The sequence below is a fragment of the Mytilus californianus genome, unplaced genomic scaffold (assembly GCF_021869535.1).
Source record: "Mytilus californianus isolate M0D057914Y unplaced genomic scaffold, xbMytCali1.0.p SCAF_15, whole genome shotgun sequence".
NCBI classification, from domain to species: Eukaryota; Metazoa; Mollusca; class Bivalvia; order Mytilida; family Mytilidae; genus Mytilus; species Mytilus californianus.
The window spans coordinates 27,629,660-27,655,419 of record NW_026262637.1 but is presented as its reverse complement, the minus strand read 5'-3'; the positions used below and the strand labels follow the sequence as shown (position 1 = coordinate 27,655,419).

General features: G+C 32.8%; 1 protein-coding gene and 1 long non-coding RNA gene across 2 annotated transcripts; one reads left to right on the top strand and one right to left on the bottom strand.

Moving 5' to 3' along the window:
* Positions 1-1,183: 1,183 nt before the first annotated feature.
* On the top strand, positions 1,184-7,456 carry LOC127725925 (uncharacterized). Its single transcript, XR_007993279.1, has 3 exons — positions 1,184-1,253; positions 4,047-4,334; positions 5,932-7,456. It is a non-coding gene; the product is annotated as an uncharacterized LOC127725925 (long non-coding RNA).
* Positions 7,457-13,465: 6,009 nt separating this feature from the next.
* LOC127725795 (blood vessel epicardial substance-like) lies at positions 13,466-24,427 on the bottom strand. Its single transcript, XM_052233080.1, has 3 exons — positions 24,376-24,427; positions 14,891-15,185; positions 13,466-13,638 (listed from the first exon to the last, which is right to left on the bottom strand). Exons 1-3 carry the CDS (start codon positions 24,409-24,411, stop codon positions 13,559-13,561), a joined length of 411 nt encoding a protein of 136 aa, XP_052089040.1. The 5' UTR covers positions 24,412-24,427; the 3' UTR covers positions 13,466-13,558.
* Between the last annotated feature and the right edge of the window lie 1,333 nt (positions 24,428-25,760).

The window sequence follows — 25,760 nt, the reverse complement described above, 5'->3', positions numbered from 1 at the left end:
TATCGATGTTTTACCCGTCAGGTATTTGTTAACAAAGGTGTAGGCTAGCCTGAATAGTAATTTCTTGATACGAGGGATTCGTGTACAAGTCATCCTCTTTTCCACTGTATTTAAACTTATCATCACCCAACATCGAAATACGTACATTTATCAATAGAAAGTCTACCAATGCATTTTCAGAGGGAGACAACTTTTCGAATGGAAAGGCAATCCTTTCCACGTGTCCGACCGCATGGTCGTCTACCTGCTGGCGATAACTTCACATGATCGTGCTTAAATGTTGTTTGTTTTAAGTATATATCAAATGAAAATCCACAGTGTATGTGCTTACTTAAAAACCGAGTGCTCTATCGTTTTATGCTTTACTTTGGCATACATAATAAACTACTTTTCAAGTTAATAAAGTTCTATTTCACAAACGCATGTATATGTATGGTCACAATAAATCCAGAGAACAAAAACTAATACATAAACCAAATACGGACTGTATTCCGCAATAACTAGTTAAGGATAGATAACTCTCTTAAACATACGCTAACTTAACCCCCGGGAGGCCACTTCGATACTTAATTGATAGGGGTGCCGCTGGGGTTCTGTTAACCAACCCTTTTCATATAATTTAGATTTTAAAAATGTATACCTTTTCATATATTGCGTAGGTAAAAATGTTACCTTTTCCCATATTGTTTGGTTTTCATGTGGTGTGCAATGTAGGAGTGGAATACCAAAGTGTCAAAAGAGAGAAACACCAACAAAAAAAATGACAGACGAAGAAGTTATGGGAACTTTATTGACCTTATCATATATTTCTGATAGTTTTCCCGACCTATCCACATATTTTGAAGCTTGAAAAGGTGACCTATTCCAGCGGCACGTCGTATCACCTTGTATATAGGAAATGAACTTGAATTTCCAAAATCCATCATAAATGAGCACAAAATGACTAGTTTTAAAAACATTTTTATCGTATGATAAAACTTTGGTCTACAACATACCTGTCACAAATAGGAATTACATCATAACCCAAACAAACCACCAAACATCCCGAATACTCATTGATAAAATGTCAATTTCATGTACTTGTATTAACAATAATATTATGTGTCAAGATATTTCTTATCTAACGTAAAACATGTGATGTTCAATTTTTTTTTTTAACAAAATCAAGTTATCCAGAGAAAGAGAGAAAATGGTTTCGCCTGCTGTTTGGATATTATTTCTGCTAGAGTTTCTGTTGTTTTCAAGTTCAGGCGGTATGTATTCATTTGTAAAGCACTTGAAGAGAATTTTTTCATTAAATAGATAGATTTATATTATACCACTACATCGCGAGACTTGCTGAGCATTTTAATTATTCAAATTCAACTATCGAAACATGATTGATTGATTGATTGATTGTTATTTGTGTAACGTTCAGTGGCAAATATTACATGTTCAGGACGAGAACAAATTAACAATAAGCACAATAGGTAGGTCCTGAAATAGAGCATGTCCGGTATGAAGGTCGGGGAAATTTGGAGTGGAAAATGATGGTATACTAGATAGGAACAGAAATTTTACCTTGTAACTGGTCATCTACGGACCCCTCAAAGAGAGGTTGCAAAGGTTTTTAACGTGCAGAGAGCGCAGCACACTCTCTACTTGAGGCACTGGATTCAAGGTCCCCATTCTGACCGGACGTGGCTGCGTACATGTACATCCTACACAGCCAAACAGATGCACCACTTTGGCAAGGGTTTTACTGCCGGTCGGAGGAATAACTAAGTGACCATATTTGTATTCACCAGTCACCCTTTGGGGGCTAACGAAACATCGTATCGGACGAGATACGGTGGCGAATTCTGTTTCTGTTTCTTAGTTTTGATTTATGTTTCTCTAATTTTTAGACAAAGTTTATCGTTCCATGTTCATATTAAATGATCTTCAAAACGATTGTGTTCGTTCTTTTATAGATCTATATATGACGTATTCAGAAATTATCACATTTTTCGGGTTGTCGAACTGAGATCAAGCGAACAAAACGTATTTTGTTATAAATATTGCAGTATAAAGGAAAGCAGACAGGCAATTGTGTTGAAGAGAGCTTTCAATCTGTAGCGATAAAAAAAAATCTAATGGTCTCCTAAATCAAATCGACTAAGCAAACATACAAATGTACAATATTAAACACCAATTGTTCACAGAAAAATTCAGGGTATTTCCACTTTTGAATTCCCATTTGTTGATACTTACAGTTCAAATAACTTTAATAAAAATGCAGAAAAGACTTTTTACAAATCAAGGGAGAACACAGTAACTTTCGGTCGAAGAGGCACTTCCGGTTTGAAGAGTCACTATCGGTGACTGAAGATAAACTATTTCATACACTGATTCCAAAAATATATAGTGTGTACTACTTTTATGTGATATACGAAAAATAATAAGATACGGTCAGTTTTAAAACGTCATTACCGGTTTTTCTCACTGATTCACACACGATTTGGTTTGTATGCACTTTTGCTCGAAGTATCGAGCTTAAAATACTAACTGACAGTTTATGAAAGCTAGTTGAAAACCGAATTTAAATAAAAAATTTTTCATAGGTTAAAATATCAATCAGTACACACCCAAGATATTTAGTGTAAAGACATCATTAATAATCTGAGAAATATATGACCTTATGCAAACCCAAAATGTTAGTATCGACAGGATGTAGGACTATAAGTGTTCATAATTGTAAATCATTACATAATTAATCATGTTTTAATTTTTTAACATCAAATCAATATTTGTACCAATAAAGAAAATATTCAAAGATCATACTACAATGTTAAATTGTTAACCTCCAAGAATAAGTTTATTCAAAGGATTAATAAACTTACATTGATCGTACCTAAGTTGTACAGGCTTTTAAACAACATAACTCGCTAAAAACTAGGATATGCTATCCCGTTTGTAATAAAGTTTTTACAAGAGCACACAAACTTTCAAACCATTTTTTTGTATCTAAATTATTCAAGTATTTTGTGGTAACGGAATCCATATCATTATAATTGACTAGTTAACATGATAGATTACTTTGTTTGAATTATAAAATCACCGTCCAAAACGAATTACAAAAGGGAACGAAAAATCATCTCATCGTACTTTTTGACATAGATTTTTCCTTGTGAATCTGAAATATCTAAATTTAGAAATGAAAAATTATTGTTGTTCATACTAGATTTAATCAGTTCCATTGAGTACATTTCCGCAATACAATTGGAGAATTCTTTATTATTTAAAGTAAAAATGTCATCAAAGTAACGATAAGTGTTATTATTAAATTTTCAAACAGATGGAATTGACACAGAATTTTTACTGAGTTTGGCCATACAAATACAAGAACCAGTCTGTTATTTAAAGGTGCAATTGGTGGCCAGAGGAATACCTACAACCTGTTGATAATAGCTATTGCCGTAACTTACAGTTTATTTTCGACTTGTAATTTTGAATGTCCCTTTGGTATCCTTTGCCTCTCTTTTACATATGTATGTTGTCAAGGAGAAAATTTACAGTTTTAATCATCTCATCACAGTTCTTAAAAATATATCTAGCATAAATTGGCTTTATATCAAATAAATTTGCAACAGGGTGTTTTTTAAAGAACCATTTAATTGAAAAAGAGAACTTTTGTTTGATAAGATTGTGTGGAAGTAATGTTACACATTGTCAAAAGTAACAACTGTTAACCGAATTAAAAGGAACGTCAAAAAGAACGTAATTCATCGTAAACATACAAAGTTTAAACACTCCATAAATGATAAATTCAATTATTTTTATATACTTTACTACAAAAGAAGTATAACATTGTCTTTTCTGGTAGATGTTTACATCTATTGATCAGTCATATTACTAAATACACTCCCAAAATAAATAACAGAATATCAGAACAGCATTGTTGTTGTTCAATAGTAAATCGTTCCGTTGGATTTCCTCATTGTATTGGCTCTTCCGCATTTATCCGTAGTTTTATTGCTGTTGTTGTTGATGTCGTCGTTTTAAAACGTTATTTTGTTGTATTACAGTCTTCTCCAAACCTACAAAGAATGGCAAATTACATCCTGTTTGGGGACACCAACCAATTCTTCCTGCACCGGTCCATGGTTGGTCACAAGAGCAGGTCACTATTGTTCCTAAATGGGGAGATGACATGTTTGGACAAGGATGTAAATGTAGTTTTCATCTGTCATGTCACAATGATGCGACGTGTCATCATCACGGACCTGATTACCGTTGTGTTTATATGTGTTGTGGAACAAGATGTGTTTTGCAGGTTGACTAGACAATGTTTAGGTACTGGTTACAACCTTACTGTAAGTACTGGTATGAACATACGGATATTGTGATATTAAGCTTTGCTGTTACAAAATTTTTGGAAGTATATATCTCCCTCATGCAAAGCTCTGATTTCTTGTCGGCTTTGGCTATACTTTTTTAAAAGATAAAAATTTAATACACTTCAAAAAATGATTATTCAATTATTTGTATATGCTTTATTAAAAAAAGAGGTATGACATTATCCTTTCTGGTAAATTTTAAAAAGAAAACTTTGGATTTTCAAATATGTTGGCCTCGATCATCACTGAAGATACATTTATTGTCGAAATGCGCATCTGGTGCAGAAAATTTGTACCGTTAATGTTATTAAAGAAAAAAACAAACCGCTCCCCGATTATCTATTTCAGTATCAAAATACGAAAGTTGATATCTTTCAACATTTCATCACTCATGATTTTCGTCAAAGAAAATTAAAATTAATTATAAAACTTAGATAGAGCAAATTGTTACACGAGAAAAAAAATTCAACCAAGCGAAACCGAAGAGCTACATGATCTGCTCTCAGACTATCGCCCTCTTAGCTATGTGTAATTTTATTTAATATACTGAAATTTCTGTTATTGTTGTCTTTTTAATTTACTATTTTTGTTCTGACACCTTTTTGATGATTAAAATGAGGGGTTAAGATTTTAAAGAGTTGCCCACTGATCCAAGTTAGGGTAAAATGTTATCTGGTATTGACCTATCAAAACTGGCATTTAAACACGAAGAATAATAAATCTGGGTTATCGCAATCACACACAGAAAGAACATTTATTGTATGTTTAAATCTGTTTTTGTTAGACATTTAGCAATCTCCCTTAAACAAGATATTGTTCCTAACTATTGATATACCTTCTTGTGAAACATTTACGTTATTTTATTTAACGCCATTTTGTCCAAGGTTATAGTTGTCTTTTTGACATTGTTTTACATCCCCCCTTTTTTATTTAATATTGTATTTATATTGTGTTATAGATCAAATTTATTCGTTCAGTGTATGTTTACTTGTTTTTGTTAATATGTCTTTTTGATTGAGTTAAGACATTTCATTTGGCATTCTATAGTTTGTCTTTCTATGTTGTAATGTTACACTACTATTTCAGGTTAGGGTGAAGGTTGGCGCCTGTTAAAACGTTTAAACCCACTGCATTTGTTTGCACCTGTTCTAAGTCAGGAACCTGTTTCAGTGGTTGTCGTTTGTTGATGTGGTTTTTAAGTGTTTCTCGTTTCTCGTTTTTTTTTTTATATAGATTAGACCGTTGGTTTTCCTGTTTGAATTGTTTTACACTAGTCATTTTGGGGTCCTTTATAGCTTGCTGTTCGGTGTGAGCCAAGGCTCCGTGGTGAAGGCCGTACTTTGACCTATAATTGCTTACTTTTTACAAATTGTGACTTGGACGGAGAGTTGTCTCATTGGCACTCATATCGTATCTTCTTATTTCTATATATAAGCATGCAACATAACTTTTACCGTTTAATTGGATGTATTATCATGATATTTATTACTTTTGTATTACTTTGTACTTAGTATTTTGTGTGACACTATTTTTACTGCACTATAAGAGTTTTTTCTCATTTTATCCTTTTCAGATAATAATAAGACAGAGAAAACCAAGATGTCACAAGAATTACGTAGAAAACAAAGGCTGATAGTTTTCCATGCTTTAATCTAATAAATTAAAAAAAAGCTTTAGACAGACATATGTGTGATTACAAATTGTAAATAGATTTTTCATCGTGAAAATCCAGATTTCCTATGCTATTCAGCTTAGGGAAGTTTCCATATTCTCAATATATTCAAGTCAAATTTATGTATTGTGCATTGGTTGATGCTAACTAAATCATTGAGTCAACATGTGCGTGGTATATACATTGTACCATCTAACTGTTCGTTAATCTGATGAAGTTGTCTTTCCTTCACTGTTGGTAAAATTGACATTACAATTATAACAATGACTGGAAGTTAAACAGACAATCACAATTAAGATTTATCATTATTTGTAATGAGACATAACATGGGAATATGGAAATTGACTAGCTTCTCCGGCTCCTAATACCTCACTACACTCTTCAGAAAATACCGAATGAACAAATTAACACAATATCACGTCAACACTAAAAGAACATATATCATACACTAAATACGAGAGAAAAAATTGCAATTGAGAAGAATAATTGAAATAAAAATGTTGATACATAATGTTAAAAGGATAAATCTCAATACTATTTATCTGATATCAATCAGCTTGAAAGTTGCAAGAAGTTCTTCAATACTCCGACAAAGAAAATTAACGCATCACCATGACCACAAAGACTATAAACTATATTATGTGAATAATTTCATACCTAGGAATTGCGTAAAAATAACAGGTACTCAACGTTTGGAACAATGAATATCTATTAAAGAAATGAAGTCTTTCACATGTCTGTTAAAGGAGGTACAATATCCCCAATATGCCCCATACTTCTAGCTTGAATTTCAAATTTTGATTTAATTAACACTAGTTACACTGAGGCGATGTTGTCAATACAATACCAAGATAGGAAATAGATCCATTTCAAATATAACGCATTAGTGTTTTTATGACGTCAACATTAGCAGAAATACCATCTTTCCCCAACAATTTCGTAGAAAACACGGATGGTGAAACATTGGGTGTTAGGAACTGAAACTTATAGCGCATGTGTCGACAACAAGATCTTGTAACATTATGTTATAACAAGTAAAATATCTGACTTACATGCAGGATTTTAGTTTGTCGAATCCTGCGCTCTATGTTTCCTTGGCCTAAATCAAAAAGTGGGAGAAAATGTCAAGGGCAACCAAACACCATTAGTCTTTTCTTGAATAATAAAACACCATGTCTAAATAGAAACTTTCTTTGTTTTGCCTATTTTGTGCGTAAATGGCAATGATTTAGAATTCAAAGAAATCGTCAAAATTCGTTTTATTTCACTTTCTTAATGCACCAATATTTCATCTTGAAATATCTCACTTAATATAGGGTCAGACTACTTCACATACTGCTTTTCACGAGCATTTATTTTGATTTTTTTCCTGTTATACATACAATTATAGTCCGCACATTTCTTAATTATTTGTGTTAATAATGCATTAATGGTTCTTATACCGAATAAAATCTCATTATCATTTTGTTGTTGTTGTTGTTGTTGTTTGTATGTTGTCTATTTGTTTGTTATGATCATAACCATAATGGTATGAAACCCTATTTTTTTAATCCAAAGTGCCTGCTGTGAGTATTTTCAAAAGTTTTGAATCAAATTCAGTTCAAAGTACAATTAGAAGGTCTTTCCATTAGATCATTAATGAGCTAGACTCAAGCTAGCCGCCAAAATTGAAGGATGGACTGGAACTTTGGCATTAATTTGTAAAGACCCCATTCCTCTATCAAAATTCCAGAACCATATTCAAAAATCTATACTATACGTAATCGGGAAAAATAAATCCACAATTGAATGAGTCGGCAAATATTATCTCTGATAATCTTGAACAATAATATCTGGGATATATAACATGAAAAGGGCCAAGTGATTGACAACAATTTTAAACATTTTACATTCCTCCCCAAATGAGAGTTTGCTAATTGAAGTGTGAAGAAATCATTTCTTCAAATCAAAGTAAATTGGTGAAATTAAAATTGCATTTAGCTTTCTATTACAAATATAACAAAAAGATATCTTTATTTAGAAACATATTTTCTTGAATTTTCTCGTTATTGATGCATATTGTAGTTTTCCACAGAATTTAAATTAAAAAAAAAATTGAATTTCGACATTTGCTTTTATTGATGCAATTTAAGTTGGAGTTTAACATTTTCCCAAGCAAAGCCAATTAATCGCAAAATAACATTTCGTAGACATCTCCTCTTTATGTTTTTTTTTTCTGAATTTTCCAGGAAATGACTTTCATTTGAATACAGCTAAATTGCTTTCTTTGCAAACTTGTAGTAAAATGACACTACGATTGTGATTTATAATGTTCTGCTTAAATACAGAATTAAATTCCCAAGATATAACTTCTGAAGTGGCTAACATTGGCGATTAACTGTTGCATAATACTGTAATGGATAATAATGGTCTGTTGACCAATTCTGTTCTCAATCTTTAATTGCTATGGTATGCAGACATATCTTATACCTTAATTTTAGTTTAGGTCACATTGAAAAACGGAATATGGAAATCAAGTAAGGTACCGACCATTCATTTTTTGTGGGAACATGTCTTTTTTCTGTTTTTTTTTTTATATATATAAATTGTTCGATTCAAAATTTCTTGATAAAAAATCAATTGTTTTAGAGGGGAAGTGAAAAAAAATAATTGTTTGTCTTTATTGAAAATTAGTTAAACAGAATTAAAACAACATTTATTTAATAAAAAAGGAAAAAAAAAACTTGTTCCTGTATGGTCGTTGTTTTATTGATTGGCAGTAAAGAGGAATATTCTCCAAAAACACAACAACACAACAACAACAACAAAAAAAGAGACGAAAAAAGAGCAACAGAGATTAGAGATACTATGCAGTGAACTATCTTTTCATCTGGTTTTTAAAGAACTGATTGTTCAATAAAGCCTCAGTCATACATTCAGGTTTTTTAACTGCTGCCGTCCTTAATAGGACCATTCTCGATTAAAATAGTAAAAAGTATAATAAAAGTCCTGTAATTCGTTGCTGAAATTATTAAAAGTTTCAAAAACATTTATTTGATCACGACAACAATCATATGCATTGTTCAAGAAGCGATCCAGCCGTTTCCTGTCGAATTCTTCCCGATTATCCCGATCCAGCCGTTTCCTGTCGAATTCGTTCCGATTATCCCGATCCAGCCGTTTCCTGTCGAATTCGTCCCGATTATCCCGATCCAGCCGTTTCCTGTCGAATTCGTCCCGATTATTCCGATCCAGCCGTTTCCTGTCGAATTCGTCCCGATTATCCCAATCCGATCGTTTCCTGTCAATTCGTCCCGATTATCCCATTCTCCATCCGATTCTTATCCAATTTGTATCTTTTGCATGTTTAAAAAAAACGTCCGAATCTGTTCCGACAGCATTCCGGATTCTCCCTAATGCGATCCCTCAGATACCAGAAAGTAACCAGACAGATCTGGACGCAATCTGGACTCACAAATATGTTTAACCCCGCTACATTCTTTAGGAGCTTGTCCCAAGTCAGGAGCCTGTTGTTCAGTGGGTACCTGTAAAGTGCGAAACGAAATAGAAACGGAACGGAACAAAACAAAACGAAACGAAATACAGCAAAACGAAACGAAATGAAACGAAACAAATATTTTTTTTTACAATTTCAACTTAAATGTCACCGCTCAATGTCTTTATATGTACCAATATAGGGAAAGACAGTATGAACTGATATATATGGGTCCGCTAGGATGACAAATTTTGTCCTGCATTTTTTTGTAGTTGTAATCTCTGTCCTGCCTTTTTATTTTTCACTCTATTCGGTCCTGCCTTTTTTTTATTAGTTTATCCTGACTTTTTTTACATAAATTGCCATCCTGCCTTTTTTTTATTACTCAAAACTCCTGTCCTGCCTTTTTTTCAAATTTCATCCTAGCCCCCCATAAAAATCAAATGGTAGCTCCCTTATTTGTTGTCGTGAACATGAAATATTTGCTCCCGGACTGACGTTCAGCCGCGACTCACCCATATCGAACGAAAGCATCAATAATAGATCATTGTTTACGCTTTTATTCGCTGTCAGGTCTAGGTATGGATGTGTAAACTTATGTTGGTTACGAGTGATGGCTGTCTTCTCGGGTGAACTGGGAGGGTTGGGGGATAACTACAGTTTGTTTATGTGAGGAAATTCTGGGCATTTTTGTGAGTTTCAAGAAATTTCGGGTTGGCATTGGTCTTTCGGGTCTGCAATGGTATTGAAAGCAGATTTCGCTTAGCCTTTTTGTCAGAATGTCAGATTTCGGGTACGTGTTTTGTAATTCTATGCAAATTCCCTTTTGTCACATGTTTGTCTTAGTAAAATTTTATTTGATTTGTGTCAAGTTAAATTCGGATAATTTAGGGTATGATCTATTTATTTTCTTGATACTTAAGGCTTAAATTAAATATTCAAATGCTGGATAATTTCTGATCTTTTTAGGGAACTCAATCGAATTATTTCGGGTCGGGTTTTACAATTTCAATCAATTATTGATTTGAGTACGCTATGGATGCTATCCTCAGTGAGATCAACTTTCCCGCTATGCACGCGATAATTAGCAGAATTTGCCAAAATTCCGAAAAATAAAGCCCATTGCAGTGGATTTATCTTAGGTTTAAATCTCCTTACCTCCGGCGAGTGTGCGTACACTTAGTAATCTTACTGTATATAGCTATAATACAGTCTGCTGGTGAAGGAAAATGCGGTTTAGGAACATTTCAGTAGCCATAATCAACATTGTGTAACCATTTAACTGCATATTTGTCTTTGGTCTTAAAAGAATGGTTACATTTCAATGAAATTTTGTGTTGCGTTTCCGTCATTCATAGTTTTCTCAGTAATCACATATTATACAATATAAATAAGATGTGGCATGAGTGCAAATGAGACAACTCTCCATCCAAGTACAAGTTTTGATATCTTAATTTGAATAAAAACGAAAAAACAGCATTTAAACAAACATCTATTATAATTTAGAGGATGAAAATTACTGACCCATTGATATTTGACCTCAGTGAAATTCAGTGTATGCCATTAATATTATTTAAATATAAAAAGGGACCCATTCCAGCGGCACGTCTGTGTATACCTTCATTTAGTCATAGAACCAATCTAGATTGAGACCCACTTGCGTGTCCTCAATATCCCATTTCTGAAATATAGTCCTATTTATATTATTTATCTCAGGTGTACCACCCCTTTTTCTTTCTAGGGTAATATTTTACCGTAAAAACTTTTATCATTCAAAACGACGTGTGAAAAGTTAACACTTAGGCAGTAAGCACCGGTATGTACGACCCCCCCCCCCCCCCCCCCCCCCCCCGAAAATAAACGTTCGGCCCTCTGCCGGTTTCATTTGATTTGTTCCAACTAAAACAATGAAATTCAGATGCACAAATATTGTATTATAAGACATTTGGCAGAGATTTAAGTTAAAATTATAAAATAAATATTTATTTCGTTCCATTTCGTTTCGTTTTGCGCTATTTCGTTTCGTTTCGTTTCGTTTCGTTTTGTTTTGTTCCGTTCCGTTTCTATTTCGTTTTGCACTTTACAGGTACCCTTGTTTTCAGTGGTTGTCTTTGGTTCATGTCTGTCGTATTTATGTTTTGTAAATTATTTTATTGTGATTTAAGCCGTAGGATTTCTCGTTTGAATTGTTTCACATTTTTCATGTCGGAGCCTATACGTTATGAGTTCTTCTCATTGTTGAAGGCCGCTCGTTGGCCTATAATTGCTTACATCCTTTTCATTTAAACTTTGATTGATAGTTGTCGCGTTGGCAATCATACCAGAACTCCTAGTTCAATCGACAAGAAACGGATATGAAAAGTTTCTGCAGATCATTCCCGTTCCACAGAATACCGTCCCGACACCGTCCAAACAACGCAGGACATTGTTACGATTTTGATCCGATACAGCAGAATCTATTACGACATAGTCACAATTGTAATCCGGCTAGACAAAATCGGCTGAGTTTCCCGAATGTTACGGGACGCATCTACTTACCGTTGACAGTGCTTTGTCGACCTCTTTGAACTATTCCCAATCCGTAGGACATTCATTGAGTATAGTAATCAGACTTGTTCACTCTTCGTGTCGTAGTGGTGTCCGATTTGTTTTCACGTCATTTATACATCATTTCACTGAACTTTCAGCTATACCTCAGTTGTATATTTTTTGTGTACAGTTGTACCTTTTTTGTGTACAGTTGTATATTTTTTGTGTACAGTTGTACCTTTTTTTGTGTAAAGTTGTATATTTTTTGTGTATAGTTGTACCTTTTTTGATGTACAGTTGTAAATTTTTTTGTGTACAGTTGTACCTTTTTAACCAATTGTTCCGAAAAAAAAACGTGGATATTGTTATTTCTATCGGTATTGAAGTAAAACAAAAACTTGTCAGATAATCTGCACACTATAGCAAATTGACTTCAATGAATCTTTTATACACAAATCAATTGTTACCGGAATGATTTTTCATAGTATTTATGCATTACTTTTTTTAAATACATGTGGCCTTCGTATGATTTAGAAATTATAAGAGAGATTTGTTCACCTGCAAGCACGTACAATGTTTTATATCAAATCTTACTAACAATGCTTCCAGTCACATTGTTTCTTTCTAAAGGGACGGTAGTTAAGTGTGGGGATTGGAGCTTGAACTATTTTTGATTGTGCTTGTCCCTTCACAATGCTATGCCTTGTGATATATCTTTGAAAAGCATGCTGCTCTAAAGAATTCAAAATTAGCATTTCAAAACACTGCCAAAATACTAAAGATTTCAGTACCTGCTCGAGGGACTCTTTTATAGATAATGAAAGATATGTTTGTACGTTTTAGGATGATGAGGGATTGGTGTTCAATGTTCAGCGGCAAACATTTCACGCATATCAGAACGATAATGTTATGTACAGTTTTCTGCTATGGTAATCTTTAGAATATACGTTTGCCTTTTATGCTATATTCAGAAAAGACGAGCCGAGGGTCATCAAGAAGATTGTATCAACATATAATCGGAAGGACTGAAAACAGAACGATAACAAACAGCACTGCCAGCTGAAGGCAATTTCCAATCAAATTTAAATATTTCACCAACTTTACCAACAGATACGTTAATTTTGTAAAGTATAATTAGTTAAGACGACGGAATTGTTTTGGGGGAGGAACAAATACTTGAACACTTCTTTATGGTCAACTGTTATTAATCAATACCGTAAAATCTGTGAAGCTACGAAACCAAATTTGGTGGAATATTACTTTGAGAAAGGAGCTACTTTGTCAGAAATTGTGCTGTATAAAAAAAGTCACATTTCACACAAATATATATATTGAACAGAAAAATGAATAACACATCTTCTCGTTTTCAGTACGGTACGAATACCTTAATGCTAATTAATTGTAAAGATTTCTTAAGTAAATAAACAAAAGTATGTTGAGCATCTTATGTTTATTATACACCATGTTCTTTGGTCAATCTTTGGTACCTATGATATAACAAAAGTATGTATAGTATCACTCCACTTATACTTGACTTTCAAAAGTTTCAACAGGGTAATGTGTTACTGTCTCTTCAGCACTGGAATTATGATTGATGTTCCAACCTGAAATGTAAGTCATAAAGAAAAAAATACACATACAATTGTTTGCATTGCTCTCCATACTTTACAGACACGAACTTTTCAAGTTTACATCATAAATTGAATTTAACACAAAAAAACTAAAAAAATCCCGGAGGTTTTCGAAATATTATAATAACAATCCGACCATTTTGAGTGTTTAATTTTTAATTTTTGCTTATTTGCAGGTAGGGCTTTTGGTGATCTGAAATCAAAAGCAAACACAAAAAATTTTGTATTTGAAAATCACGAAATTATGATTTGTATAAGATCATTTAAACTGAAATCTTAATAAAATTGAGAATGGAAATGGGGAATATGTCAAAGAGACAACAACCCGACCAACGAGTAGACAAAAGCCGAAGGCCACCAATGGGTCTTCAATGCAACGAGAAAATCCCGCACCCGGAGGTGGTCCTCAGCTGGCCCCTTAATAAAATTGTGTGCTAGTTCAGTGAAAATAGACGTCACACTAAACTCCAAAACATATAAATGAACTAAAATCAAAAAAACATACTAGACTAACAAAGGCCAGAGTCTCCTGACTAGGGACAGGCGCAAAAATGCGGCGGGGTTAAACATGTTTTCTGAGATCTCAACCCTCCCCCTATACCTCTAGTCAATGTAGAATAAAGAAACACATAGTAATACGTACAGTAAAACTCAGTTTAAAAGAAGTCCGAGTCCGATGTCAGAATAGGTAACAAAAGAATCTAAGCAAAATGAAAATGATACATAAATGAACAAAGGACTACTAGAAGTTACTGACATGCCAGCTCCAGACCTCAATTAAACTGATTGAAAGATTATGTCTTCGTCATATTAAAATCAATAATGTATGCACTTGATCATACTTTAGTTCAAAATAAAGATATTCTATATTGATCAAATTTTTTGGAAAAGTGTCATTAAAACATGACATTTAACTATACGGCATATAAAGCCCGATAGGTTTTGAAAACTTGATTTAACGAAAAACAAATAGAAAATTGTCAAATCAACAATTACTATTTTTTAAATGCATTTTGGAACATATACAATTTCTAGGCTTCATAGAACTGTGAATAGTACTAAACAGCATTAAGCATGTTCTAAATTTGAAACAAACGAGATGTGGGGTAAATGTCCATTAGCAACAACAACAAACTATATTTTAATCGTAGTGAAAGGGGAATTTTTTTTTTATCATTACCATTACAATAAATAAATGACAGTTACGTTAATTTTCAATATTCACCTTTCAGGTCTACTCCAAAACAATTCAATTTATATACCGGTAATGCAACTGAAGAGTTTTGTTTTACAAGGGCACTTCTCAGATTGACCATAGATGACTGACGACTTGGCAATGCTTGCATATAGTCTGGATTATTTAATAACAATTCTTGGATTTGATAAAGCTTGTTGCTAATGTCCTTTCCAACCACGTTGTAAAACACATTTGAGATAAATGGATCGGTATCTAGATATGTCTTAAGTTTTATGACAGACATTGTCAGAAGAAAGCTGTCTTCAGATGCTACAATAGACACCTGAAATAATAAATCATCGTTTGTTTTAACATCAGTAAATGCCTTTGCATGTAGTTTAAATATCAGTGCTATTACCAGGAACTACAAAACCCATAATTAAGTCAGGTAAAGAGAGTTGACATATGAGATATATGACAGAAAAGAGTTAAGCATATAATCATGATTTAAGATCAGACTATATGGTCTTAGCAAACTTCTGTTATTTTTAAAACTCCATATGTCTATAAAAACAGGGAGAAAATACAAAGGGAAGTGTTTGCTTCTTGTTTAGATAATTTTACCGACTGTGTCCTTTTCCCGATTGTGACCTTTTGACGGAGTGGGAATTGACATGGCGGGTGATGCACGCATAGCAGGAGACGCCTATCCTGTCGACGCACTTGGTCTCGCCCCTTTAAGAGTTTGTGCGATTCCCTGAGTTTTTGTTAGTTACATTGATATGTCGTAGATTTATGAGATTTGAACATTGGTAAACTATTGTCGCCTTAATTTAGACAATGGCCGAGTAGAGCTTGACAAGTTGACGTGTTGAAGGCCGTACCTTGACCTATACTGGTTTACTTTTATAAATTGTAACTTGGATGGAGAGTTGTCTCATTGGCACTCATACCACATCTTCCTATATCTTTTTGTCTTTTGATGTAGACTGTATGTTTACTCTTCATATATAAATAAGAAGATGTGGTATGAGTGCCAATGAGACAACTCTCGATCCAAGTCACCATGTATACAAAATTAACAATTATAGGTCAAAGTACGGCCTTCAACACGGAGCCTAATCAAATTATTAGGTCATTAATAAAATAGTCTGCATAGTTAACATAATTATCATTATACCATAAATTCATTTAAAGAGTGTAAAAAGCGTACAAATACAGTAAAACATAAGTTCTTTAGAGATTTTAACATCTAGATGCCAAAAATATTTTGATGGGATTAATATACACTAGCATACACTACCAGAATACTTCTAAATAGCATTCACAACTGTCAGCATTAATAATCTTATGTTTTGATGTGAAACAGGCTGTTTCGAATTTAAAATAAGACATATCAATTTGTGTTTACTTTATACTTAGACTGTTTCAACTTCATAAGCCGACGCACTTTAAAATTGTTGACTTATAAATACTAGTCTTATAAATAGTCAGAGTATTCATTTAAATTTTCCGTCTTATTTATTGGAGCTGGGTTATATTAGATAACTAATCAAACTTCTACGCGACAAAAAAGGAATAAAACCGCCTAGGAAAGAAATAGAAAATTGATTTTCACACTTAAGGTGCTTTGTGCAGAGGGAAAGGAAACTGATCTGTGTGTCAAGTGACTTAAACTGACAGATTGTAGTTAGTTTCCGTTCTAATCTGAATCCCTGCTAGTGTTTGATGGCCATTGGTTCACGAACTATTTTGAATATAAGAATAAGAAGTGATATGATTGCCGATGAAACAAATATCCACCAGAGACCAAATAACCTAGATCTAAGCAATTATAGGTCACCATACGGCCTTTAACAATGTGCAAAACTAATAAAGTAAAGTAAGCTATATGACTATATGTAAAACAATTCGAACGAGAAAACCAAAGGCCTGATTTATGTTCAAAACAAAAAACCAAAAACGAATATGATAACAACCAATGACAACCACTGAATGTCATGCTTCTGACTTAGGACAGGCACATATTGAATGTCACGGGGTAAGACATATTAGCTAGTACTCACCACTCACCTTAACCTGGGACAGAGGTGTAGCAGCACACCAAGAGTATAAACTGTAAAAACAGTTGACTTATCAAATCGACAAATAGCACAAAAAACAACAAACAAAAGACCAAAGACGAACAGTATCGAGAGTACCTGCAGTTCTGAAAGCTAGTTCAAAGCCAATTACAACCCTTTGATGCATCTTATTGGATTTCCAAACTAAAATATCAATCAGTGCACATCCAATGTATTTTAAGTGTAAAGACGTCATAAACAGTCTAATAAAAACACGACCCTGTGTAATGGCTAAATATAAGAATTGACATTGCAGGATGTTTGACCGTAAGTTTTCATTACTGGATATGAATGATATTTTATATATTAATTCAAAGGATCGATAGATTAACATGGATCGTATCTAAATTAACGGGCTCTATAAACATAATCAACGTAAAAACGAAGATGTGATATCCCGTTTGAAATAAGTATTTTACAGATAAAGCCAAATTTCAAAATAACAATAAAATTGAGAATGGAAATGGGGAATGTTGTCAAAGAGACAACAACCCGGCCAAAGAGCAGATAAAAGCCGAAGGCCACCAATGGGTCTTCAACGCAACGAGAAAATCCCGCACCCGGAGGTGGTCCTCAGCTGGCCTCTAAATAAAAATGTGTACTGGTTCAGTGAAAATGGACGTCATACTAAACCCCAAAACATATAAATGAACTAAAATTATAAAGCATACAAGACATAACAAAGGCCAGAGGCTCCTGACTTGGGACAGGCACAAAAATGCGGCGGGGTTAAGCATGTTTTGTGAGATCTCAACCCTCCCCCTTTACCTCTAGCCAATGTAGAATAAAGAAACACACAGCGATACGCACAGTAAAACTCAGTTTAAAAGAAGTTCGAGTCCGATGTCAGAATAGGTAACAAAAGAAACTAAGCAAAATGACAATGATACATAAATTAACAAAGGACTACTAGCAGTTACTGACATGCCAGCTCCAGACCTCAATTAAACTGATTGAAAGATTATGTCTTCATCATATGAAAATCAAGTACAAGCCTTTAAATGAATGTTTTGAATTGATAGTATATAAATAACTGAACTAAAAAAGCCGAAAAAAACTATAGGTCCGTGTCCTTGCTTTTGAGATATATTTAATTGAACATTTGACTAGAAATGATTCTCTCTATAGTTTTCATGCATTTAACATTGGCACCTATTTCTTTCAAAAACTATGAAAAAATAACAAGGATTTTATAAGAGTTTCAAAAATGGTTTTTAAAACTATATGTAAAAAAATTATGAAAAGAAAAGTAGGGATTAGCGGGCAAATTTTTCTTTGGCACTACATGGATAAAACTAGGGGATTCCGAATATCTGACCAAAAAAGTAAAAAAATAGAGTAGCGTACATCCTTAAGTCTTCTCTTGCTGCCATTACCTAGTAGATATCATTGATTGGTTTATAGTTACTACCAGTAATGTGTATGTCCTATTTTCACTGTTGCGGAAACGTGTACCTGTTTCCATTTCCCATCTATTTTATGTTTTTTGTTTTGTTTTTCTCCAAGAGATAAAAAAATAGTTGATTACTATTTTAAAAAAACTTCATTTTTTCCTCCCATAAAATAAAAAAATCACGTGAAAATCTGCGTATTTAATATATGACATTATGTGATAAAAAATGAAAAAGAAAAAAAGAAAAAAACCTTTAAAAATACGTTTTTATCAACAGCGGAATAACAGGTTTGAATTTTCCTGAGGTTTACAATAAAATATGTTTTATTTGTTTCTAACAGGTTATATGCTGACAATGGATGATTACAAAACAAATGCATAGCTTGTGAATATGCTGATCAGGATAAACTTCAGAAACTTGTTATGCCTGCGAATATTTTCACGTGTCGAGCAAAACAAGTGTTCTATATAAGAAGATGTGGTATGAGTGCCAATGAGACAACTCTCCATTCAAGTCACAATGTGCAAAAAGTAAACAATTATAGATCAAAGTACGGTTTCAACACGGAGTCTCGGCTCACACCGAACAGCAAGCTATAAAGTGCCCCAAAATGACTTGTATAAAACAATTCAAACAGGAAAACCAACGGTCTAATCTATATAAAAAACGAGAAACGAGAAACACTTATGAACCACACCAACAAACGACAACCACTGAACAACAGGCTCCTGACTTAAGACAGGTGCATACAATTGCAGCGGGTTTAAACGTTTTAACAGGCGCCAACCTTCACCCTAACCTGAAACAGTAGTGTAACATTACAACATAAAAAGACACACAATAGAATATCAATTGAAATGGCTTAACTCGATCAAAAAGACATATAAACAAAAACAAGTAAACATACACTGAACGAATAAGTTTGAACTATGACACAATATAAATACAATATTAATAAAAAAGATGTAGAACAATGTCAAAAAGACAACTTTAACCTGGGACAAAATGGCGTTAAATAAAGTAACGTACAATGGTAAATTTAAATATAATAATTTTGTTGTTAGGAGTACGGAAACATTTTTTTACAAAATAAATAAATTTGTTGTTCTCAGTACGAGTACAGAAGTGAAAATTTATCACTTATCAAAGGTGGTACATATCAAAAATAGTGAGACGAGATATAACACAAATAAGTAAACATTGAATAACAGAAATGCCTTACAAATTGTGTCAACAGGTCAAATTAACACGAAAGTACGATTTGAGAGTACTATTATGCATGATTTAAGATTAATGCTTCGAACGATATCAGTTTTAGAATTTTGTACTTTTTGTGAAACCCACTTTATGGCGAACAATGTTTTATCACTAAAATGAAGAAATAATGCTGAAATGGACACATGGGAAAGTAATTGCTATAAACTTTTCACAATGAGTTAATCATTAAACCCATTTAGGTTTGTAGAAAGCTGCTTATTTTATTGTCACTCATAAAATTCTTTCGTGTAAAAGTATCTGATACAAAATGAATTTTGAATTTAACTTGTCAGCTCATTTAACTCAATAAAAGAATTCAATTTATATAATGACATATTAGTTAAGCAATTCAATTAAAACACTTAAAAAAAAACTAGAGAACCAATAACCAGACAAAACGAGCATTTTTTTCCTGAAGAATTTAACAAGTATAGCTCTCTATATGTTAGGTATAATATTAATATTATCATTTAACATACGAGTCATCTACACACTAAGTAAGTTTCTGTATCAAATTCTTCGTTCGGACCAGACAGTTTGGAAAGCCAAATAAGTTTTTGATGCGAAAGAGGATAAACGTGTTCGGATACCCTCTGGACGAAATGCTTTGAAATACGGGCTCATACAACATTGATGACAAAAATTACAAAAGCAAGAACAGTGTACTAGTAAGAAGGTTAGAATAAATTTCAATTGAAGTTGATGGTAAGAATAGTCCTCTGAAATTAAGTATTTAAGGTATTGAACACAAGATAGTGCCTTGCTGAACTGTAATTGCTGTATGGAATCTCTACCAATGAACATCCACGCATTTTATAGTTTAGGTACGACGTGATTTCATATCAGAGCATTAACCTTATTTTAAGTTACTGCGCATTTTCTTCGAAACGATATTGGTTGTTGACGTTTTGCTTGTACTTGTGTTGCGTTTTTGTTCATGATCAATTTTACTAGTATAACAGATTAATTATGAACGTTTTCTCCGTACTGATTTTTATAGTATGTCCTTTAATGTACTTTTTTTGTAGACCACTGATCGACAGAAAAAAATTGAGATTTCAATTAACTAATTTAACACTGGCCCATACTCATGGTTGGCTTTTGTTGTATTTTTTTTTTCATTTAGGAAAAGGTATTGTTTGCAGTCTTTTTCATAGTCCCTCATAAATTATTTTAAACTGTTCTTGATTTGGGGCAATTTAGATCTTGCCATAATGTATTACACTTGTCTATGGTTTGAACAGAAACCAATAGATATATCTTGAGGTCAAAGAAGGGTCATCAATATTAGAAAATATATGACTGGAGTATATCAGCAGCAACTGTTGCATGATAGTGCTTCGGTGATTCATGTAATAACATTCACGATGGCAATTTTACTTTAAAAGAAGCGCATTCGACAATTTTGTCTCCTCAGTGATGCACGAATATAATATTTGAAAATACAAAACTTTATACAAAATTTGAAAAGCTATTATAACCAAACTTGATCAAAAATATAGCGACACCCAGACAAGTCATCAGAGCTTTGCATGACGACGATACATTCCTTAATTTAAGAAGATTTTCTAAATTTGATAAGAATAAAATTCAATCAAACAAGCATTACATATGCATTAACTCGGTGAATTTGTTTTCAAAATAAAATTACTAGGGATTGGTTTGATTATATTGTTTAATGCAGCATTCAAATTATTCAATGCTTCTTTTAATCAAATTAGGGGGAAAGGCATACACTGACATTTTGTTTTTACATCAATTTATTTAAAATGTACCAATCAGCGGAATTATATAAAGGCACATTACAATATGTTTGTTGGGCGAAATCAAAGTTTTTTAAATAGATCACGCAGGATAGATGACATTACGTGCTACATGTATGATCGTTTCTAGAGTAAACAACTGTCCATCTAAAGTCTTAATATGACTGTATGAAAAAAACATGATAGGAATCCAAAGCGCACAACAAGTTTTTTTTCTGGAATAACTTCTTTAGGTACCCTTGTAAAATCAAAAGGTTGAAAAGGTAAAAAGTATTAAACATTTGGGGACATAACAATCCCAATCAGCCAAATAAAACAGTCAAAATCAATTTGGAGGTTATGACACAATAACATACGTTTATGATCTGTACATTTATAAGCACAAAGAACCATTTAATTGGCGCCATGTCTTTTGCTACAGAGCGGATAGTACCATGGGGGCGGACTTATAGGACATCTAGTTTGTTACTCTTGTTCTGGAACTAAGTTGATATTGAATTGTTAATTATTGATATCTGGTATGAAAGGAAAAGAACATCCGCAAACTGTCATGCCTTCCAAATTGTCATTCAAATATCAAAAAGTGTGAAAATAGTATACAAGAAGACGAGGAACAACTTTTTTTACATACTATAATAAGAACACAGATTCTTTTCATACGGAAAGATGAAGGAAGTCGGGATGTACGTAATCAGGTGACAGGTGGATAATTTTATTATCATAACAATAACTATTAATAGACATTCTATGAAAATGTTAATTTCAACTTAGAAAACTTAGGGCACTTTTGTATTTTTTAAAAAGGATTGTCATTTTTCAATTCTAACTTTCAAATTGAGAACTATTTATTTACCTTTTAAGACCCTTTTTGATTGTCATCGTGAAATGATTTTGTACTAAATTTGTTTCTTTTTTTACCCTTTTTGATTGTCATCGTGAAATGATTTTGTACTAAACTTGTTTCTTTTTTGACACTTTAAGATCTTGTATTTACAAATCAAGTACGATCATCTATTAACATACGACCTACACGATGGTACTCCAATTGATGCGATTGACATACGACCTACACGATGGTACTCCAAATGATGCGATTGACATACGACCTACACGATGGTACTCCAAATGAAGCGATTGCTTCCAATAGAATTATACTACTGCTGGTGGTATGTTGTACTCCGAAAACACAGAAGTTCTTTACAGCTTTTTCAAAAAGGGTAAATTTCCTTAGGTATATACACATACTTTATTATCTCGCAATTTAGAGGAAAAATACCGATGAGAGTTCAAAGACGTCTTCCACTCAGTCTTGTTTAAAAAAAACAACAAATGTAGACTCTAAAGTCATTAAAAAATAATTGCATCAGCCGATAACAAATGTAGGACGAAAAGAATAAATAACAAATAACTTTTTATGAAGAAATACGATTTTAAAGGAAAACTAATTGCTATATAAATTTATACATTTCTAAACCTATCTAGTTACGGCAGAAAGTTACTATTTGATTGTCAAGCATAGAAGATGAATTATATTAGTGTACAGTCATTGCACTTTATGTTATTACGGTCCATATTTAGAATAGACCCATTTTAAGTGTGAACTTCTGATCATTTATCATGAAAGAATGATCATTTATCTTGACAGAGTAACAAATATAAAGTATGTACAACATTAAATTTTCGCAGCAAAAGGACGTTCTAAATGGTTTGAAAACGACAAGGAAATTCGAATATGACATTTCCACGGAACAAATAAGCTCATTGAAGTAAACTCTTTCATTGTAAAAAGTCATTTACTTTAGTATAAATGAAATCAGATATTGTTATTGTAGTTGTACAAGACAACGACAATTAAGAAATGTAACAATGTCATTTCTCCAGTCTTTGCCGTTTCCAAAAAAATGTAATAAAGTTTTTCTTCGTAAGAAAAAATAATCACGATTTGACTATGAAAATACAAATAAAGGTTATTTTTATCCTAAAGAAGTTCGATCAAATTATTTCAGTAGATATATTATAGTCTTCGTTTTTTTCTGTACTAACAAATAAATCCGTGTTTCATATTTATGGGTAAAACTAGTTTCATGAGCTTCATTGCTTTTCATTCAAACTATATTGTTTTATCAATAGTCTAATGATGTCTAGAATCAGTTAAATATTCACCAAACATTAGTTTCCAATTAAAAGTCTTTTTTCAAAGACAGACTGTAGGATTATTAAAACTGATGACTTCATCTTTAGTTCATTGTAAATAGCCTTCCTTTTAGTATAAATACATTTTAAATGAAAGGAGATAAATTGATGTTGTTATTCTGTTAAAACTATTTTTACCTGAACACGTTATAGTTTCCTTCATGTCTTAATAGTTTCATAATTTACTTTATTTTTATTTTAAAACGTACTCTTTGAGCGTTCCTGATGAAAGTGAATCCAGAAAAGCTCTTTGGACGCGAAGTGTTTATTTCTATCGTACATTACATTTATCACATCGCGAAACACGACATACTGTGAAGATTATACCTTTGACGTACCACTATTTTTTTTAATGTCGTACCCTGGGTAACCCTTCTTCGCACCACAGTTGCTGGTTACATAACAAGCCATATCATAGGTCATGCTACCTGTTCTGTATTGCAACATCCAAATATAACCTACTGTGGAAGCTGATACCTACTATGCACCACAACTGCATGCCATAGTATACTATGACAGATGTAGCCTGTTCTTTAACTATGCCAAAGTAGCAACAATATTACCTTCTATGTATCACAACATCAAACCATGCCACAATTTTAGAGATGATAACTGTTTTGTATGACAACTATCAACCATCTTATACTATAGGCGGTGTTAACTGTTCTGTATCGTTAACATTCAACCATACCGTACTGTAGACGATGTTACATGTTGTGTATCAACGGCCATCCACATTATACTATAGGCGATGTTAACTGTTCTGCATCGTTAACATTCAACCGAATCTATGGCAATCTTACCTGGTATGTTTCTTCGGTCTCATAGTTACCAAACATATCATATTCAGGGGAATCTATGGCAATCTTACCTGGTATGTTTCTTCGGTCTCATAGTTACCAAACATATCATATTCAGGGGAATCTATGAATTGATTAGGTTCTATGGAATGTAGAAACATATTTTGATACATCACTTTCAACCTGAAATTTAAAACAAATAAAGTAAATATGAAACTTAAAACTTCACGCTAAAACTAAAAGGTATGCATTAGACTCTACATATACGAATTGTCTGACTCTGATATTTAATAGTTCGTTTCTATGAATGTTGCATTGTTGTTTGTTTTTTGTTGCACTTCTGTGTTCTGTTATTTCGTTGTTTTCCTCTTATAGTTGATGTGTTTCCCTCGGTTTTAGTTTGTAACCCGGATTTGTTTTCTCTCAATCGATTTATGAATTTTGAACAGCGGTATACTACTGTTGCCTTTATTTATCTGAATCAGTCGTTGCTCATTGTAAAAAGATACGAGAAGGAGAATCATAATTTATAAGTTTAATAGAGACCGACAAAATTAAGACAGAACGAAAAATTACAAATAGACAAACACCAGTATACAAAACACTGCATAAAACACTGACGACTGAGTAGTGGAGAATATGCAAATTACAAGTAGAAGAAACCTAACAACTTAGTATGTAAACTTCAATTCATTGTTACAGAATCTAATCAGTCTTGGTAATATTGTGGTACAATAAAATTAAACATAGTCCTTAAGATTCTAATACGGAGAATTTCAGACAAAAATATACAAACGAAAGAAAGCAAAAGGGCCAATACAGGTGTATCTAACAAGAAAAAATGTATACAATCGCTTAAATTTAAGATTCAGGCGACAATAATTTCTTTTTCTTTAACGGAGAGGTTGGTGGTGGTTTTCTTCTGCAGTGTAGGCATTGCATAATTTACTTTTTTTACTGGATTGGTTTATGTATTGTGATTTTTACCGTATCATCTAGTGTTGAATTAACCTGTCAACTGAGAAATTTACGTGAGGAATTTATTTTGGAACCGCAAAAATGTTATATGCTTACATTTGATCTTAGATAAAGATCAGATACAGCTACAATATAAACGCAAATTGAATCTATTGAGCAAGTTTGGCCTGAAAAATAGTAACTTTAAAGCTCATCCAAAATATATCACTTTGAAATTATATGAACATGATTGAGTCCTCACAAAACTATTTCATTCCGAAATGCATTCATAGATATAACCCAAGTGAAGTTTCTAATAATTGGTTGATGACTGCCGTCATGAGTTATCCCCGTTATTTATTATTTTTTTTCCATTTATAAGTACATTATTAGGATTTTCCAAGGGATTTTTAAAGCCTTAGCTGAATTTA